General features: G+C 40.4%; 1 protein-coding gene across 1 annotated transcript; it reads right to left on the minus strand.

The window, feature by feature from the left end:
• Positions 1–1,793: 1,793 nt before the first annotated feature.
• nlrc3 (NLR family, CARD domain containing 3) lies at positions 1,794–14,443 on the minus strand. Its single transcript, XM_085284232.1, has 17 exons — positions 14,230–14,443; positions 11,847–13,593; positions 11,689–11,775; positions 11,364–11,447; positions 10,422–10,505; positions 10,239–10,322; positions 10,083–10,166; positions 9,726–9,809; positions 9,492–9,575; positions 8,021–8,104; positions 7,551–7,634; positions 6,922–7,005; positions 6,605–6,688; positions 6,436–6,519; positions 3,023–3,106; positions 2,589–2,672; positions 1,794–2,513 (listed from the first exon to the last, which is right to left on the minus strand). Exons 1-17 carry the CDS (start codon positions 14,411–14,413, stop codon positions 2,423–2,425), a joined length of 3,201 nt encoding a protein of 1,066 aa, XP_085140358.1. The 5' UTR covers positions 14,414–14,443; the 3' UTR covers positions 1,794–2,422.
• Positions 14,444–21,048: the final 6,605 nt, after the last annotated feature.

A 21,048-nucleotide genomic window follows, 5' to 3' on the forward strand; every position in this document is an offset into this window, starting at 1 on the left:
AGTGTCAGCGCTTATTAATCTTGAAATCTGCATGACACACTGGCAGACAGAAAAGACCATTCGGTGAAAATATCAATTCTGGGGATCTGGAACATGGAAAGTAGAATATCTAAACAACATTATTGGTGTGTTTTGCCTCAGTGTTATTGATATTTATATGCTTATATTTTCACAATTGCAAAATCTCACTGTGGATGTAAGAGCCAAATTGTGGATATTTTGCATCCACTTTATTGTGTAATATTTTAATTGATTGTATTTGATGGCTTAGGCCCCAGGAAGACTAGCAACCACTGTTGTGGAAGCTAATGGAGTTCCTTATAAATAAGCAGACAAATAAACACTATTCTAATCTTATATTACATTCTTAGCAAATTTACAGCAAATGAAACAAAGCACAAAGTCACAGTTGTTTTTTTTTTATTTAATTTTTTTATTTTAATTTGTGGTTTGACGCTGTTTCTTAACTCAAAATGTCCTGTTGTAATTGGACATTTTGAGCAAAGAAACAGCGCCAAGCCCCAACAACACTTCCCTCATGGTGCTTTATATTGTAAGGTGAAGACCCTACAATAATGCACAAAAACTAACCCCCTAGAGCAAGCACATTGGCGACAGTGGGAAGGAAAAACTCACTTTTAAAAGAGAGAAACCTCCGGCAGAACCAGGCTCTGAGATGGGGGTGGCCATCTGCCTCGGCCAGTTAGTGATGAGGGAAGGAAGTTGGGGTTTTAAAATGTAATTTAGGTTGCTGAATTAAAAGAATATTTGACGCCAGTTTAATATAAAGACTTCGGACTTCACGTTTCCCAATTTTTGCTTTAAGTTATTTTGTTATTTACATAATAATGTAAATAACCTAATAATGATCCTTATTGCTGTTTTAGAGAGGAGCGGTGCTTCAAAGGATAGTTGCAGATTTCTGTCAGAATCTGCAGATTACAGTACAAATAAAATGTTTACGTTGTCTTCCCAACATTTTCACTGACATCTACACTGGATGGCCAGGAAGCGTTCGCGATGTCTTCTCTGTCGCTGATAATTGGCTTCAGTCTTGTGTCGGTGACGTAAAAGGCGGATTTAATGCGACTTGACCGTTCACACAGCAGTCGCTTTCTAAAACATCGGATATGTATCGGATTCAGTACCACATACGAAAGTGACCCAGATCGGATTTGAAAATATCGGATTTGCGCCGTTCACACTGTCATAGCATGATCGGATATGGGTCGCATAGGGTCAAAAAAATCGGATTTGATGCGCTTTCGCCTGCAGTGTGAACGTAGCCTAAGATTGTAGATGGGACCTGTTGTGGGGCACTCCTGTGATGTGGAAGGCACGTTCTCCATAACGTTAGCTGGATAACCAGGGGTTATCTGACCGGAGAGGTTCACTGCATTTGGTCTTCCACGATGAATAAGTGAATAAATTTCTTCATCAGTAGTACGATGCGGTACACTAGTACAAATATTAGGTTGGCCAGAACATGCATTTGCCAGGGTGTTAATTAGCTCCTCATTCCTTAGAATTTGAGCCACAAAATTCCGTGCGGACTGGCTCATAGTGCCATTCCTCGCAGGTATGTATATATATATATATATATATATATATATATATATATATATATATATATATATATATATATATATATATATATGCTGTTATTGGCACACTGAGGTGCTAGCTAAACAAGCCAAGACAAATAATGAACTGGATGGTCCACAAAGCACTATTAAATATGGGTCAAAGGACACAGATCATTTTCTTCTTACAATTTTAAATACATGTTCTCCTTCTCAGTTCATTGTCTTCAGAGGCTCCAAACATCATAATAACTGCATCTATAACATGCAGGCTTAAAATAGCCAAAAGCCTCATTTCCAATAAGGTCGACTGCAACAAGAAACATTGGAATAAATAAAAGGTTTTACTCAGTTCTGCTCAGTTGGAGTGTATTTGTGTCATGTCAGTATTTCTGGTATTTAACACTTGTAAGACAGGCATAATAAACCAAATAGAACAACAAAGGTTATAAAACCAGTTTGGTCCTCCTGAAGTAACTTACTTTTTTTTTTTTGCCACATTTAATTGTGCAAACAGAGCAAATGTACAAAATGGCACCTTAATGGAGGAATTCTGCTCTACTTTAACTTCCTGAGCTTAATGTGTGTTTATTACATTACATATTGTGCTTCTCAAGTGTTTGTCTAAAGCTGAACTGCAGCTTCAAAACAGCTGTTTAGTCATCTAATAAATATTACAGAATCTATATAAAAATGCAATGCACCAAATAACTTGTCAGAACTATTATACAGAATGAGTTAAATTACATAGTTTACATCTGCTTTGTATAACAACAGCAGCTGTTATCCCCGTGCTGGTAGCATGACCCTCCTCAGTGACGGCTGCTCTCTCTGGTGGGCTAGATGTCCACCACGCAGCCAGAGGCACTGGCTCTTATAGCATCAGATATGACTTTAGCTCCAGATTCTCCAATGCCATTTCCCTGCAAACTGAAGGAACAGTTTTAATACGACAAATCGATAAACAGGTAAATAACAATAAATAAACGGTAAAAGAAAACTTACTTGATGTATGTCAGTTGGTGGTTTCCCTTCAAAGCTGTTGCAATGAATATGGCTCCGTCCATGCCCAGAGAGTTCTCCTGCAGACTGATGAATCACACACAGAAGATTTATTTTTTGATCAAATGTAGCGATATCTGTGAGTAACTCTCTAAATTTCAAATGTAAAGGTCTGGATATTGATGACTGTTGGATTCCAGAAGAAAACAAAAACAAAATCAGGGAGTTCAGCACACATGCATCTCTGTAGCTGGGGTTATTTGCAGCTAACCAAATAATGGATGAACAGCGGAGGAGAGTGTGGGAGAATAAACTTCAGCCCTGATTGAACAGATAAATCAGGCAGCATGAAATCAGCAGCTGCATTTACTTTTCTACCACAGGTTTAATATACGAATGTAGTTTATGTCATGAAATGAAGTTCCAGTTGTGCTTACTTCAGCGCCTTGAGGCTTCTGTTGGATTTCAAGGCGTTGGCCAGGGCCTTGGCTCCCTCCATTCCTACAGTGTTCCCACGCAGACTGAAAAACATAGTGGAAAATGAGCTGCCGAGCTCCACCCAGGTGAGCGTCTCATCAAACTAGAGCCTTCTATCATTTTTCTCACTTTTCTCTTGTGTCGTCCAATGACAGGTGAAATTGGTTGTTTACCAGGACTAAAAACGACAATTTGCAATGAGCTGCTGGAGGCAATTGTATTTTAATTGTCTCTTTTGTTGCTTCAAAAAAAAAAAAATTAATTATCCTTTTAGTGAAGTTCCTGAAAGGTTATGACAAACCCATCAAGAAAATCTTGAGATAAAAAGTCACTAATGAAGAAAGTTTGTATTGGTTACTTCAGCAAATAAGAAGCAGTCCAACTCATTCTAAAATCCGCTGACCAATCTTTGTTCACTGCTGCAAAAAAAGCCATTTGAATAAACAAAGAGATTTTACATTTTAAATTTACAATAAGATCAATAAAAATGCCAAATTACTGATGAAAAACGAACTACATTGCATGTTTCAGTAGCTTGTAGAGTCACCTCTAGCAGGAATAATCATTTCAGCATGTTTTTATCAGTGTCTCACATCACTGTGGAAGCATTTTGGTCCCCATATTTGATTCCAAAATTATTCCAGGTACAGAGGAGGTCATGGTTGACCTAAGGACTGCAAGGTGTCCAGATCCTGTGGCTGCAAAACAAGGCCAAATCACCATCCCTCCAACACAGTGATTGACAGTTGTTATGAAGTGTTTGTGCTGTGTTCAAATTTCCCCAAATGTTACTCTGTGCATTGTGGCCAAACATCTCCACTTTGGTCTTTTCTGTTTAAAGGACAATGGGCTTCATTTAATGTGCGTGGAGTTCTTACTCTATTCAAACAAACAAGTGGCTATGCAAAATTACTCTTAGATTTAAGAAACACGTGCACCAGCTTGTTTTTATTCTTACCACAGTTTATATGTTGATAAATCAGACTCTTTATGAACAAAGAGCCCTTTGTAATCGCCATAAAATCTGGATATTGTCACGTCTCCATGTCATTCAGGCGTACGTGCTTGACTTGTAGTCAAGACCGCCTAAACCAAGACAATACCAAGATCAGAGGGTATCGAGACCAAGACAAGACCAAGACCAAGACAGACCAAGTCAAGACCAAGACAAAGTTGAGACGAGACAAAGACCGAGACGAAAAAGTCTTTAAACTGCAGCCAGATGCTGATTCGTTTACGGGTGTCGGGCATATTTATGTGTTTTTGTGATGCACTCGCACAGCCCTCCTCACCACTGTCTACTGTCTCACTCACTTACTGGGAAGACAGACTCCACTTGACTGCCGCGTCTCTCACCCTCTCTGTTTTTCACATAATGATATTATCCTATATCCTCGCATGTGATTGGCCACAATATGGAGGGATTGGAGCATAGCTGAGCCACTGTGTGAGAGCTGAGCAGTGAAAGGAAATTAAGTGAGGAGCCGGCTCTCGCTTACTGGGAGTCGACTCTTGTGATTCACTACAAAGCACTCTCTAAGCACGGCTCTTAGAGCTGATGCTTTTGCGCATGACACATTAGACAGCAAGATCAAGACAGTGAGACCAAGACAAGACCAAAGTCCGTCGAGACCGAGACAAGATCAAGACCACGTAAAAGTGGTCTTGAGACCAGTCAAGACATCCAACTCTAGTACTTCCAGGTAAAGCAGAGAAAGCAGTTACTATCTTGCAAGAGAGAACCGTGCACCACTAAAAGAGGAAAACAGGAGAAAATCCAACTGAAGAAACTTAAACAATTGTCCAAAGAGGAAAAGGCACAGCTTTCCAGAGTGTTTTCAACAGTTTAAAAGAAAAATGAAAAGTGGGGCTCCTACTGACAAAATAGTAGCTCTGTATATCACATCCCCTGAGACTTGCTTGGAACTCAAAGTTGATATAAAAAAGTCTAACTGAATGAGAGAAAAAGAACAAAGAGGACCATATCTGTCAATCTGTGATAATAAACTCACTGAATTCTATTTTTCAGCATCCATTAGAGAGGGCCAAGAAATTAGACTGAAAGACATCCAGCACTAATATCAAGGCTTTTTTTAAAAATAAAAAATAACTGTAATTCTAAACATCCTGTAGAAATTTCCTACGACAGCCAGATTTTAATTTGTCTGTATTTTTGATTGCACATTGTTAGTAAATGAGGTCCAAAGTCCCAGAAATCTTGTGGTTTGTTCAAATACAACTTTACTATCCTAACCTGTGCAACTTCTTAAAGAGAAGAGGTGTCGTCCTGGCAACCCTTTCGAACAAGCCACACTGGTTCAATCTTGTTATCATTGCGCCATCATGAAATTTAATGCTTAGGCCTGTAGAGTCTGTGATGTAGCTCTTGGTTTGTTTTGCAGTTTCCTTGAGCACTGCATGGTCTGACCTCAGGGAAAACTGGTGGGCTGTTCACTCTTGGGAAGACTGTGACATTGTGTTAACACACCTGAATTCTCCAAACCAGCAAAATGCCAAAACCTTTGCTTTCACAGAGGTGCTCGCACTTGCTGATGATCAGTTAATCAAGTGTATTTGATTAGCAGCACCTGCCTTCTTAAGTCTTATAGAAGCAGTTTGGTGTTTTTCACATTACTGGGATTGTTGCATTTCTTTTTCACATGGCTGTATGTATTGTAATATTGTTATGGTATGTTTAAATTTAACTCTATAAAATCAGAGTGAATGTAAATCAACAATAATATAGACAAGTCATTACATGTGAAAAAAAATAAAGAAAAGTAAAGTTGCCATTAAAACACACTGAGTCATTTAATCATCAAGCAGCACGAGAGCTTAAATAGTCTCAATCTGGTTGAGGATTGGTTGGTGAATTTTCTCACATTATTCACAAAGAGAAGGTCTGGAGGTATTCTGATGAATCATCACTTTTATTGTTTAACATTTGGAAATAACGAACGTTTCCAGGGAGGCGCACTCATTTGATCTAGTGATCGCAATCGTGACTTGTCAGTGATCTGTTAGAGACAACTAACTGCCTTCTTAAAATAATATCTACCTCAAGCAGACACAACATTGCCAGACTGCAATCAGTAAATTCAAATTGCATGCTGGGATTCTCAAATGAAGATAAACACAGTTCATAACAGGAACCAATCAAAAGCTATTAATCTTTAGAAGCAGACAGATAAGAGACTAGCAGTTAGTTTAGATAGACAGTTAGTTTCAGATAGAAGTTAACGAGTGCTGCTTGGTTTCACTCTGCTGTTGATTAGGCCAACTTTAACTGACAAAGCTGAACTGCCGAAGAGCGTGTCAATGATATGCAGCTAAAACAAAGGAAAGGTTGACACAAGGTAAAATTTGTACTCACTCTAATGTTTGGAGGGTCTGGTTGGTCATCAGAGCTTCTGCCATTTTAATGGCGCCACTCATCCCTGCTGAGACTCCCTGAAGACTGAAGAGACGTCACACAAAAGGGTCACAACCACCACAACCACAAAAATGATTGATCTGTCGATGGACATGATCGTTATGCCAACCATAAAGTGCGCAGTGACGTGTTGGTTTTCAGAGCCTCAGCAAGATAAGTGACTCCTTCATTCCCGATAGCATTTTCTTGAAGACTGTAGAATGGAAATAGAAGCACACACAGAAACTGCTATGAATAACAATAAAGCCTTGCGAATAAAGTTTTACATAATTGCATGGTTGCTGATGAAATATGTTCACTCAAAGCCTGGAGCGAGTCATTTTCTCAAAGTAATATCAGCGCAGGCTTTGAGGAAAGAGTTTTGAAATTTTGGTTGAGATCGATATATTTACAAACAAAGGAGTGAAAAAGGTTTATTGGTCTTACTCCAGGAGTTGCATTGTGGAATTGGAGAGGAGTGCATGGGCCAGAGCTTTAGTGGCCGTGGACTTGATGAAATTCCACTGCAGACTGTGAAAAGAGAGGAAAAGAAGAGACCCAGTATGAAGCAAATACACTTGAATTCATTAAAGATCTATTAAACAGGTTGCTGGTTCAATCCCTGGATGCTCTACTCTGCATGCCGAAGTATACTTGAACCTTAAAGTTGCTCTCCATGTGTCCATCAACGTGTGAATCTTAGAAAGCATTTAGGTGTCGAAAAAATATGGTTGAATGAGGGGTGTTGAATGAGGCGCTTTAAAAGCTCAAGTAGAAAAGTGCTACATAAGAACCAAATCGTTTACTTTACTATTTTGATTTAGCTCAAATTTCTGCTCAACCACATTTCAGAATCAAAGACTCTAACCATTCATTCTCTTCCACTTGTCCTTATCAGGGTTATGGGTAGAGTGTGTGCTTAAAGATGTAGGTATAAATATCCTGCTTTGTTCACTAGAACTTTATTACATCACTGAGAATGCATCGGTTGCTGTGCAGTGCAGACTCCCACTTCTACTCTCAGACTTGTGTGTATCTGTTTGGATGTGTTTATTTCCGATTCAAGCTCCACTTACTGCAAGGAGGTCAGGCCTCGATTAAACTTGATTGCACCAGCGATAGCTTGAACTCCGTCATCATGCAAAAGGTTGGCTGTGAGACTGGAAAACACACAAATATGCAAACAAAAACACAAATATGAGCACTGTTGTATGTAATGCAAAGACTGTCAGAGCGTTTTCAACATGTCTGCTTTCACAGAAGCTTCAAGTTTTGAAAATAACACTGGAAAAAGGTGTTTACAGGAAGTATTATAACACTAGAATATGGCTGCTGCTCTCAGTGTTGCAGTAGGTTGGAAATGTCCCCACATTACCTCAAAGAGCTACACAATACAAACAGTTATCTCACAGTTTTTGTGCTTTTCATCATGCAGCAGTATTGTATGACAGGGCATGATCTGGGGGAATGACATTTACTGAACAGTTGGGTATTCCTGCAGTTCTGTGAGGGATGATACTGTACTACTATTAACGAGCTGACTCACTCGAGGTCCTGCAGAGTGTTGTTCTCGTGGAGGGCATGGGCCATGTTCTTTGCTCCCTCTACCCCAATGGAGTTCTCCCTCAGACTAAATAGACAGAAAAACACATGAAAAGTGACATAAGACACAAGCATGACAACTTTACAGCCACTAAAATGCCAAGATACTGCCAATTTAGCAAACCTTTTCCAAAGAGAGGCTTTTTTTACTCCCTTTTTTGAGACACAAAATATGAATACTGATCACATGTGTCTAACAGATAAGATATACTGCACATATGATACAATTAGTTTTATAGGTTTTTGAACAGCGAGACAATATTTGTCATTTTGCCTCCGCACACCACATCAGTGGATTTTATATCAAATAATCAAGTGTGAATGATGTGCAGACTTTCAGTTTTCTTTTAAGGTGTTTAACAAAAGTTGTGCCTTAAATAATCAGGAATTACAGCCATCTTTACGCAAAGCCCCCCTGCTCCACAACAAAAAAAAAACAGAAAAACCACAGAAGACAACTAAAGTGGATGATGACAGAATTATTTCCATGGTTAAAGGAAAAAAAACCCAAACACCTTTAAAACATCTAACCAAGTCAAAACTGTTTTTCAAGGAGGTAGGCGTATAAATATCAGTCTGCAGTAAACACATGCCTTGATGAATGGAAATAGAGAGGGTTTAAAATGAAGGTGCAAATAACTACATTCAAGAATAACAACGCTAACGTAGCCTTCGCCAGGAAACTTCTAAAAGAAACTGCACAGTTCTGAAAAAGTAAAAATAAAAAGGGAAGAAACAGCATTTGGTGATGCCTGCAGGTACTCATTGACTGCAAATGATTTTCCTCCAAGTATTAAAAACAATCTTTTTATTTAATTTTTTTAGTTTAGTCCAATTAATTTTGAGCTTCTTAAAATGGTAGACTGTATGAAATGGCTATAATCCCTAAATAGTAAATAAAATTAAATCAATTGAATTAAAGTCTAAACTGTAATCACATCTTGACTGATTTAAAATCCACTGTAGTGGTGTACAGAGGCAAAATAATGTGAAAAAACTGCACTTCTGTAACTGTAAAATCATTTAAACTTTATTCTGTTGAACCAAAGTCTGCAGCTAATTAGCCATACATAAAGAGTCGGAGGTGCAGAGGGAAACAACATACTAACTTTCTTCAGTGCTAATAAAATTAATCTGCACAGAAAGAAAAGCTTGAGGAAAAGCTTGCATGGACTTCAAGATGCCTACTGAAGCTAAGTAAGACAAATAACTGACCCTGATCACTGATTGGTCTCCTAAAGCTCAAAATAACATCAGCGTTTTAAATAATTTCTTAGCTAAAGTAACTCTCTTCTGAGTTTAACTGACAGCTGCTTGTTGGAAAATCACGTTCTCCCAAAAAAGACAAAATATTCTTGGGTTAATGCACAAATACAAACAGGGAAACAGAGTGAAACTTTAAGCTTGGTCCTTACTTCAAGGAGACAAGGCCATGGTTCAGCCTCAGTGCTTTGGTTAAGGCTGTCATGCCCTTGTTGCTGATCGAGTTACTCTGAAGTCTATGAAAAGAGATGAAAAGTTAAATGCAGCTGTAATGAATAGCATTCAAAGCAAACACCATTTCCCCTTCTGTGGTGCATGAATTGAAATGTCACTTCCCACACTATTAAAATGCATTTGCATTGCACTCATGGGCAGAAGATACTAACTGGAGTGAGAGAAGAGTGTGGTTGACCGCCAAAGCCTCGGCCAGAGCTACCGTCCCTTTATCCCCAAGCTGATTACCACAAAGGCTGCAGACAAGAACACAAATACACCCGACACATTAGGAGAAAGAAAACCTGAGTTATCAGTATGTGAACCAGGTTCAGGTGTGGTGGTAAACAAGATCAAATGAAGCCTAGTAACAAACAAGTGTGTCAATGAGCTATCATAACTGTACACCTCATCATCAATCTGCAAAAATGTGAAGAAGTAATGATTAACTTTTAGTCTTTAAATGTTCTGGCCTAGAAGTTCAGTACATTATCTCCAAGATCACTGAATGAATATTAATTCTGCATTACATCAACTTTGTGAGAGTCCGGTTGGTCTTCAGTGCTTCTGCAATCCTTTTGGCTCCACCTGCTGCGATTGTATTCTTCCGTATACTAAAAAAAAAGATGCACATTAATCTACAGAACATTCATTAAAACAACATCTGTAAACAAGACCAAACTCACTTCAGAGACACCAGTTTGCGGTTGCACTGCAGCACTTCTGCAAGCGACTGAGCACCCTCCTCCTCGATGGCGTTGTTCTGAAAGCTGATGAGAAGTCGGGGAAATTGAGCAAATACACCAACTAGAGTAAATAAACTGGAATTCTGGGTGTGTCAGTTAAGCTGTAGAGCAATTATACTCAACTTGATTGATGTCAGGACTTGGTTCATTTTCAGAGCCTCTGCTAGGAACTTTGCACCTTTGGAGCCGATGTTGTTATTCCGAAGACTAAAACAACATAAACAGGTCATTAGATGATTTATTAAAACTCTACTTAGCAATAATAAGATGTAAATTATAAGATGCAGGTTTAGCATTATTATTATGTAGTATTATGATCAACTCTTGAATGACTATACTACATCAAAACTAAAAGCCTTTTCCCCATTTCAGATTACTCATTTTTATTACAAGGTTCTGTTTTTGGAAAACATTATATACTGTATATAAAAGATGGAAGTAGCCCCCATGTTGTCATGGTTACTCATCTTTTAAAGCTTTAGTGTGAGCAATTTATCCACTGCCATCTTAGTTTTTGAATCTAGACACAAGAGAAACTGAGACCCTGCACACTAACAGCTAGCCAAGCTCTAGAGCAGTGATTCCCAAGAAATTGAGTTTGAAATGACTCATAATAATGTACAGTTACTTATTTATATTAATTGATTTAAATAAAAAGTGAATTAAAACTGGTACTTGGAGGTGGTTATTAGTGATATTACTCTGACCTAAATTCACTGCTCTTTTATTGACGCTTGTGTCCCAGTGGCAGGTGGATCACCTATTGGCCTTAATACTCCCACTCCTGTATTTTGATTAGAGTGAAGATTTAAGATTGGGGGGGGGGGGGGGCTCCATGGGATTTCCTGTTTTATTAAATGGGTCACAGCACTCTTGACTGGGAATAGCTCCTCTAGAGCATACTTGGCTTTGAGTGTCTGTAATAAATGAATTAAAACTAGCTACTGACACCATAAAATATACTTTCCAGACCTGGGGGCAGCAGCTTTATATACAGATAATTGGAAATACTGAACTCAAAAGGTTTTATTTGTTCATTCAGACATCAAACACTGCAGATCTCACTTGAGAGAAGTCAGCGTGCGGTTCACCAAGAGGGCTCGACTCAGGGCTTTGGCTCCTTTGTTGCTGATGGCATTGTCCGCCAGACTGATGGAGGGATAAAAGAAATTGTATTTATGTTGTTCGAGTATTAATAATAATTACAACCACAATTATACTTTCACCAATCATACAATCACACAACCACTGAGAGTAATCAGCAAGGTCAATCATAACTTCATTTAAAAGCTCCGCTGTTTGTCTGAGTTTATAAAGCAGCTTGATGTGATACAGTTGTTCAGAACAACAATTGTTCCTCGTATGATGCTTTACCACAAAAAAGGCTCACCTTATTTTTTGGATATGGCAGTCTTTGGCACTCAGGAGACTTCCCAGCAACTCCATGACATCATCTTTAAAGTGATTATTCTCCAACCTGATGAGCAGATAAAACCACTGAATCTGGAGTTTTCCTTTTATTGGATGTATTTGGGTTGAGAAGCTCACCTTAGATGCCTACAGTACAGCAGCTGCGGGAGCAAACATTTCACTGTCGAGGCGTTCAGAGAGGCTGTCAGGTTGGTTTGTTCGCTGCACTCCGGAGACACGTGGAGCAGGTAACCCAGCACCACACAGTGAGGCCGCGTTAACTTTCCCGCTAGACTGCTGAGCCGTAAATCCTCCTCTACGCTCCGCAGCATCTCTGTGTGCTGCAGCTCCTGTAAACAGTAAGCTAGGTTGACTGCACGCAGGGAGACCACAGCACCCCCGCTGACCAACAGACCCTGCAAAAACCCTGCTGCCCATGCCTTGTTGTTGCCATCGTCTTTCCCGAGGGCCAGAAGTCCAGCAAGAGGTTTGATTGCAGCTGAGCACAGCAGGCCTGTTAGGAAGCGTACGAACACATCCAGGTGACCATCCTCAGCTTGTTGTGAGTGCTGAAAGGCACTTCTGAAGTGGTTCTGGAAACCAATCTTGGGCCAGGACATGGAGCTCTCAGAGAACAAGTCAAAGATTGCCCGCTTTGAGGAAACATGGTAGAAGGTAGCTGCAAGAAACTCCTGCAGAGTCAAATGTGTGAAGCGGAACGTCGTGTTGATGGTTGACTCCTCTCGAACAAGAACTCCAGAACCGAGACTGCTTTGAGTCAGCAGTAGCTCAATCCCATAGTTCTTGAGGTCTTGTTCACTGAAGACATACTTGTGTTTAAGAAGCCCATAGAAAGCCAGTCGTCCGAGATTCCCCAGCAGTTTCCGATTGCTCCCGTGAAGTTGCTCCGTTTTTACAGGCTCTCTGCCTCTTGGTTCGCCCAATTCTGCTTTCATTGAACAGAAATTGGCATACAGCTCAGTGCAAGTCCTCGGAAGACTCTCCTGTGCTTCATTCTGCATGATGTATAACAAAGTATCAGCTACTATCCAGCAAATGCAGGGTATGTAGCACATCACCATCAAGATCTTATTGGATTCCAAGTGTGACCATATTTTCCTGGCAAAATCCTTCTCAGAGAAATGGTGATTCAGAAAGATCTCTATATCCTTAGGACTAAATCCTGGGATCTCAGTCACCCTGTCAACCAGACCTCCGGGGATAAGGGAAGCTACTCTTGGCCTGGAAGTCACCCAGACTGCTATATCGGGAAGCAGATTCCCTCGAATGATGTTGGTAACTAAGTCGTCAATAGGCACTTCTTTTTTTGGGTCGCTGCAAGAAGCTGCGTCGGAAAAATTTAATTTGCAGCGGAATTCGTCCAAACCATCAAGTATGAGCAGAGTCCGACAGGAGCTGTTCAGGACCAGACTGGGATCAGATATATGAGGAAAAGCCATTTTCACCAGCCTCTCAGCAGAAAGCTTGTCCAGCAAGTTCAGCTCGGCAAATGTGAACGGTAGCACAAAGTTTATGTCTGTACAGATGATCCCTTGGCACCACTGCCGGACAAAGTGTCTCACCCAGGTTGTTTTGCCGATACCAGCTACCCCAACTGTGAGGGAGACCCTAGGGGGCATACTGACTCGGGTAAGGGGCTCAAACAATTTTGCTAACCCCAGCTGCCTAAGATGATTTCTTTTCTCTCCTCGAGTCACTCCCACCTGCATCAGGTCATGCTCCTTTTGTTGGAGGTCAGAAAGTCCATCGACAAGTAGTAAGGTTCTTGATGAGATGTTAAGTCTGGGGCAGCTGATTGAGTCTCTGTCTCTGTACTGTTCATATCGGCGTAAGAGGACCTCCTTGTGCTCTTTTACCATGGCATCTACAGACAAAAACAAAAGAAATTCACATCGGTTATTCTCTGGAAAAAGGACACTAATATGGAAGAGTAACTTTGTACTAAGCTTTGATCCCAGTGAGTGAAAAGTGCTTTGCATTTAAACTTACACAATCATACACTAAACACTATAGAAACACTTGTAAAAGCCGCACGTCTATGGAGGAACCAAACTGGCAGAAAAAGTATTAATATCTACATTTCATATACATATTTCCATATGCAAGCAAGCAAACAAATAAACATTTTAAAAATTATTAATTAGTAAACAAAAATGGGAAATAATTCAATTCCATTCAAATTTATTTATACAGCGCTAAATCACAACAGCAGTAACCTCTAGGCGCTTTATATTGTAAGGTAGACCCTACAATAAAACATACAGAGAAAAACCCAACAATCATATGGCGCCCTGTGAGCAAGCACTTTGGCGACAGTGGGAAGGAAAAACTCCCTTTTAACAGGAAGAAACATCCGGCAGAGCCAGACAGAACTTACAGAATATTATTTTATTGATTTATTTTCTTTGCAGTTTCGTTCCTCCAGACTCGTTGCCTGAGCTACTTAACCCCCATGACCATTTTAAAGAATTACACAGGACAGAGAGAAGCAGCCTCTTACCGTGGTTAATGATGAGCTGGGCAACCTGAGAATCTGAGCTCTCTATAAAACCCTGAAGGACGTCAGAGGCTTGACTGTCCTTGGCAGTGACAATAGTGGTGAGCATGTTAACCTGATCCTGCAGTCGGCCTTCTTCCTTGACCTTGGCCTCCTCAGCTGAAATGAGCACATCCAGGTTTCTCATGTGGTTTAAGATCTCCCCCAGGAAGGAGGGCGTAATAAGTAGATCAGTTAATGGCTGGACTATGGAGGAGAAGTTTCTGCAGAAGTTCCTGTAATAACCTACCATTCCCAGGAATCTGCACAGTTCAAGTCCTTTATTTAGGTGTGGGATATTCATTAATCGCCACCACTTTGGCGCTAAGGGGCCGCACCTGACCACGTCCCACTTCCCTGCTCAAGTATGTTACAGTGGCCTTGGCAAATTCACACTTTGTCAGGTTGAGTGTCAGCGCTTATTAATCTTGAAATCTGCATGACACACTGGCAGACAGAAAAGACCATTCGGTGAAAATATCAATTCTGGGGATCTGGAACATGGAAAGTAGAATATCTAAACAACATTATTGGTGTGTTTTGCCTCAGTGTTATTGATATTTATATGCTTATATTTTCACAATTGCAAAATCTCACTGTGGATGTAAGAGCCAAATTGTGGATATTTTGCATCCACTTTATTGTGTAATATTTTAATTGATTGTATTTGATGGCTTAGGCCCCAGGAAGACTAGCAACCACTGTTGTGGAAGCTAATGGAGTTCCTTATAAATAAGCAGACAAATAAACACTATTCTAATCTTATATTACATTCTTAGCAAATTTACAGCAAATGAAACAAAGCACAAAGTCACAGTTGTTTTTTTTTATTTAATTTTTTATTTTAATTTGTGGTTTGACGCTGTTTCTTAACTCAAAATGTCCTGTTGTAATTGGACATTTTGAGATAAGAAACAGCGCCAAGCCCCAACAACACTTCCCTCATGGTGCTTTATATTGTCAGGTGAAGACCCTACAATAATGCACAAAAACGAACCCCCTAGAGCAAGCACATTGGCGACAGTGGGAAGGAAAAACTCACTTTTAAAAGAGAGAAACCTCCGGCAGAACCAGGCTCTGAGATGGGGGTGGCCATCTGCCTCGGCCAGTTAGTGATGAGGGAAGGAAGTTGGGGTTTTAAAATGTAATTTAGGTTGCTGAATTAAAAGAACATTTGACGCCAGTTTAAGAGTTTTGTAACAGAATCACGTGCACGTTTCAGTTCGATTTTAGCGTGCACATGAGAAAACCCTCAAGATGACATTTTGGCTCCTCAGCTTGGCATGTTTTTTGAATATGCTGACGACCGCTTCGTCAACCACTGGGTTGCTTGACCTCATTAACAGTATTGGAGAAGGCCACTTTTCACGGAGATCATTGGCTACTTTCAGGCCGAGTTGTTCAATGTTTTCCATGGACATTTTGTAGCTTTTGGACAAAATTTTGTTCCAGATCTTGTGGGAGAGCCTCTGTACAATAAACTCTGATGTTCCTGCATTCCATGTAGCTGCCTCATTTTCTCCCTTCATAGCGTGCATTACCAGATCTTTGGTGACATTTTTCACAGCCTCCTGGTACTCTTCCCTGTGTTTAGAGACACTAAGTACTCTTGTTGGTAATGCCAACAGGTGTTTGGTGAAGGTTGGGACAGTAATACTATCAAGCTGTTCCCTCAGATTGAAAATCAGATATTTTCCCTTGCAGTTGTGTCTTTTGCAAAGATCCTTGAGAATGGCCTTGTCTATGTTTTTCAGCCATTTGGGGGATAGATCCAAATGTTTCAGCTCAATTTCAGGCCAAATTTTTTCAATCAGGCGATCGCTAATGCAGTCAGCAGTGAGGCGCTCTGTGAAGAGCTTGTATTTAGTGGAGACTTGTTCTATGGCCTGTGAAACCACCAACTCAATCACTTTGTTGACACACAACTTTTCCCCACTCAGACAATCAGATGAGGACGACTCTGGGGTTGCCGTCTCCTGTGTTTCAGTCTGAGACTCTACTAATTCTTTTCTCTGCGTGTCCAGTTCTGTCTGCATTTCTGGTATGTTTGTCTCTGCCTGACTTTCTTTAATCTCGCTGGAGTCCTCACTCTGTGGCTGCAGAGCTTTCTTGTCCTCCTCCAGTTCTTTCTCTTCTTTCTCTGCATCCTGACATTTTGTGATGGCCTCTTTGACTTCTTCTTTTGTGTCCTTCACCACTTTCTGTTCTTCCAGGAGTTTCTTATTTTGTTCCTCCAGGACTTTTTTCTCCTGCTCCAGATTCTCTCTCAGTGTTTGTTCTTTCCACAGAGCATTCCACATAGTTTCTTTCAGATCTCTTTCATGTTTCTGGAGCTGCGTGAACTTGGCAGACAGAGTGTCCTTCTCCTGTTTCAGCATCAGGATTTCGTTGTCCCTCTGCTGAAGCTGCTCTTTCAGACAGTTCATCTCAAGGTCAAGGTTGCTGACCTTTTCCTGATCTGAACACGTCTGTTGCTCTTTTTCTTTGGTGGCGCTGCTCACCTGCGGTTTGCGCGACACTGATTCGTCAGTGACTCCTGCAGCTTGGTTCTCATACAGCTCCAGCTTGGTGCGCATGTTTGAAATTTGAGTCATCATCTGTTTGATTTGCTGTCTGGCTCTACTTTCACCCTCTTTTAAAAGTTTGTTTTCAGTCAGAGAGTTTTGCAAGGCTTTCCTAACCAGCATGAGGTTGTCGAGTGCACTCTTTGGCAGAGTGAAGACAAATTCTGGTTTTCCTTCCTGATTGCTCATTTTTGATATTTAACTTTGAAACAAATTTAGCGTGTTACACTAAATAAGATATTCAGATGTGAATTCGATAATCAAATGTGAATCAGGGTTTGAAGTTGGCTGTAGCAGAACAAAAGTTCGTCTAGTGAATCGCTCGTGACTGTAAGTAAGAAACGTGCTTGACCAGTGTGCTGTTTCACCCCTATTTATAGAATTTTGGTGACTGTGATGTCATGGCCTCATTCTCTTTGCTTTGATGTTTGAAAATAGGTCCCGCCCATTGAAAATAGGTCCCGCCCACAGGCTCTCAGAATTTGTCAGTTAAATTCATACATTAATTTGAAATATGTTTTTGTTTTTTTTTTAAATTTTAATTCATCCCTCTTCTAAATTTAACCTAAGCCCATTTTCAGAGCGCTGCGTGTTCATCACAGCCATAAATATGTTAGAAATGAAGAGATTTCACTGTGTTCAAGTACCAGATTTAGTGCTAATTTTATTCAGTCATCCAGTGTTTGTTTAGCTTGTTCAAATGTTTCAGGTGCTGTAGAACATCTGATTAGTATTGTTCATTAATGCTTGTTTCCTATTCCTGTTCAAAGTAATACTCTGCGCACGCAGCCAGTGAGAAAACGTCTAACGCTAGACCCGCCCCCGGGAGTCAAGCTGCTTGCATCTAATGTCTCTCAGTTACATAGTAAACAAAGCTTGCAAGGAATCAGGAATCCAGCATCATTACTAAACATCTAACAGGTGCCAAAAAAAAGAGCAACATTGAGCTGTTAACACTTCACAGCCTGCTCGTTAAACAGACAGTAGGGATCCAGTAGGACTGGACACAACATCAAGCCTCTTGGCTTCTGGTTTGATAACTTCACTCATTTAAAAAAAGAAAAATGCTGTAACACATCAGTGTGACATGTTTGCTTTCATCCTGCATCAAATTAAAACACAGTGAATATGTGTACTAGGTTTTTTTAAGGTGATCTTTTTATTTTTCAACAGCTTATTACTAATTACGGATTTTGGGGAATACTAAAAATCATGACACATCAGGAAAAAAAAATCTTATAAAGGACGTGAAGCGATGTCACTGATGTTGTCACTGCTGATGTGACGCTATACCTTGTTTATGGTAGTACCTGAACTGCCATAAAGTTATGTTAACGCTGTGCTTTAGATTACAGCCAGGAGTGTGGCAGAGGAGGAATTTTGCACTTTCATATAAAATCCACTTTTGGACTAAGTAGATCAGTTAATGGCTGGACTATGGAGGAGAAGTTTTTGCAGAAGTTCCTGTAATAACCTACCATTCCCAGGAATCTGCACAGTTCAAGTCCTTTATTTAGGTGTGGGATATTCATTAATCGCCACCACTTTGGCGCTAAGGGGCCGCACCTGACCACGTCCCACTTCCCTGCTCAAGTATGTTACAGTGGCCTTGGCAAATTCACACTTTGTCAGGTTGAGTGTCAGCGCTTATTAATCTTGAAATCTGCATGACACACTGGCAGACAGAAAAGACCATTCGGTGAAAATATCAATTCTGGGGATCTGGAACATGGAAAGTAGAATATCTAAACAACATTATTGGTGTGTTTTGCCTCAGTGTTATTGATATTTATATGCTTATATTTTCACAATTGCAAAATCTCACTGTGGATGTAAGAGCCAAATTGTGGATATTTTGCATCCACTTTATTGTGTAATATTTTAATTGATTGTATTTGATGGCTTAGGCCCCAGGAAGACTAGCAACCACTGTTGTGGAAGCTAATGGAGTTCCTTATAAATAAGCAGACAAATAAACACTATTCTAATCTTATATTACATTCTTAGCAAATTTACAGCAAATGAAACAAAGCACAAAGTCACAGTTGTTTTTTTTTATTTAATTTTTTATTTTAATTTGTGGTTTGACGCTGTTTCTTAACTCAAAATGTCCTGTTGTAATTGGACATTTTGAGATAAGAAACAGCGCCAAGCCCCAACAACACTTCCCTCATGGTGCTTTATATTGTCAGGTGAAGACCCTACAATAATGCACAAAAACGAACCCCCTAGAGCAAGCACATTGGCGACAGTGGGAAGGAAAAACTCACTTTTAAAAGAGAGAAACCTCCGGCAGAACCAGGCTCTGAGATGGGGGTGGCCATCTGCCTCGGCCAGTTAGTGATGAGGGAAGGAAGTTGGGGTTTTAAAATGTAATTTAGGTTGCTGAATTAAAAGAACATTTGACGCCAGTTTAAGAGTTTTGTAACAGAATCACGTGCACGTTTCAGTTCGATTTTAGCGTGCACATGAGAAAACCCTCAAGATGACATTTTGGCTCCTCAGCTTGGCATGTTTTTTGAATATGCTGACGACCGCTTCGTCAACCACTGGGTTGCTTGACCTCATTAACAGTATTGGAGAAGGCCACTTTTCACGGAGATCATTGGCTACTTTCAGGCCGAGTTGTTCAATGTTTTCCATGGACATTTTGTAGCTTTTGGACAAAATTTTGTTCCAGATCTTGTGGGAAAGCCTCTGTACAATAAACTCTGATGTTCCTGCATTCCATGTAGCTGCCTCATTTTCTCCCTTCATAGCGTGCATTACAAGATCTTTGGTGACATTTTTCACAGCCTCCTGGTACTCTTCCCTGTGTTTAGAGACACTAAGTACTCTTGTTGGTAATGCCAACAGGTGTTTGGTGAAGGTTGGGACAGTAATACTATCAAGCTGTTCCCTCAGATTGAAAATCAGATATTTTCCCTTGCAGTTGTGTCTTTTGCAAAGATCCTTGAGAATGGCCTTGTCTATGTTTTTCAGCCATTTGGGGGATAGATCCAAATGTTTCAGCTCAATTTCAGGCCAAATTTTTTCAATCAGGCGATCGCTAATGCAGTCAGCAGTGAGGCGCTCTGTGAAGAGCTTGTATTTAGTGGAGACTTGTTCTATGGCCTGTGAAACCACCAACTCAATCACTTTGTTGACACACAACTTTTCCCCACTCAGACAATCAGATGAGGACGACTCTGGGGTTGCCGTCTCCTGTGTTTCAGTCTGAGACTCTACTAATTCTTTTCTCTGCGTGTCCAGTTCTGTCTGCATTTCTGGTATGTTTGTCTCTGCCTGACTTTCTTTAATCTCGCTGGAGTCCTCACTCTGTGGCTGCAGAGCTTTCTTGTCCTCCTCCAGTTCTTTCTCTTCTTTCTCTGCATCCTGACATTTTGTGATGGCCTCTTTGACTTCTTCTTTTGTGTCCTTCACCACTTTCTGTTCTTCCAGGAGTTTCTTATTTTGTTCCTCCAGGACTTTTTTCTCCTGCTCCAGATTCTCTCTCAGTGTTTGTTCTTTCCACAGAGCATTCCACATAGTTTCTTTCAGATCTCTTTCATGTTTCTGGAGCTGCGTGAACTTGGCAGACAGAGTGTCCTTCTCCTGTTTCAGCATCAGGATTTCGTTGTCCCTCTGCTGAAGCTGCTCTTTCAGACAGTTCATCTCAAGGTCAAGGTTGCTGACCTTTTCCTGATCTGAACACGTCTGTTGCTCTTTTTCTTTGGTGGCGCTGCTCACCTGCGGTTTGCGCGACACTGATTCGTCAGTGACTCCTGCAGCTTGGTTCTCATACAGCTCCAGCTTGGTGCGCATGTTTGAAATTTGAGTCATCATCTGTTTGATTTGCTGTCTGGCTCTACTTTCACCCTCTTTTAAAAGTTTGTTTTCAGTCAGAGAGTTTTGCAAGGCTTTCCTAACCAGCATGAGGTTGTCGAGTGCACTCTTTGGCAGAGTGAAGACAAATTCTGGTTTTCCTTCCTGATTGCTCATTTTTGATATTTAACTTTGAAACAAATTTAGCGTGTTACACTAAATAAGATATTCAGATGTGAGTTCGATAATCAAATGTGAATCAGGGTTTGAAGTTGGCTGTAGCAGAACAAAAGTTTGTCTAGTGAATCGCTCGTGACTGTAAGTAAGAAACGTGCTTGACCAGTGTGCTGTTTCACCCCTATTTATAGAATTTTGGTGACTGTGATGTCATGGCCTCATTCTCTTTGCTTTGATG

The sequence above is a fragment of the Mchenga conophoros genome, linkage group LG8 (assembly GCF_057382185.1).
Source record: "Mchenga conophoros isolate Kocher_MC1m ecotype Shallow Benthic linkage group LG8, M_conophoros_male_GT1.1, whole genome shotgun sequence".
Taxonomy (NCBI): Eukaryota; Metazoa; Chordata; class Actinopteri; order Cichliformes; family Cichlidae; genus Mchenga; species Mchenga conophoros.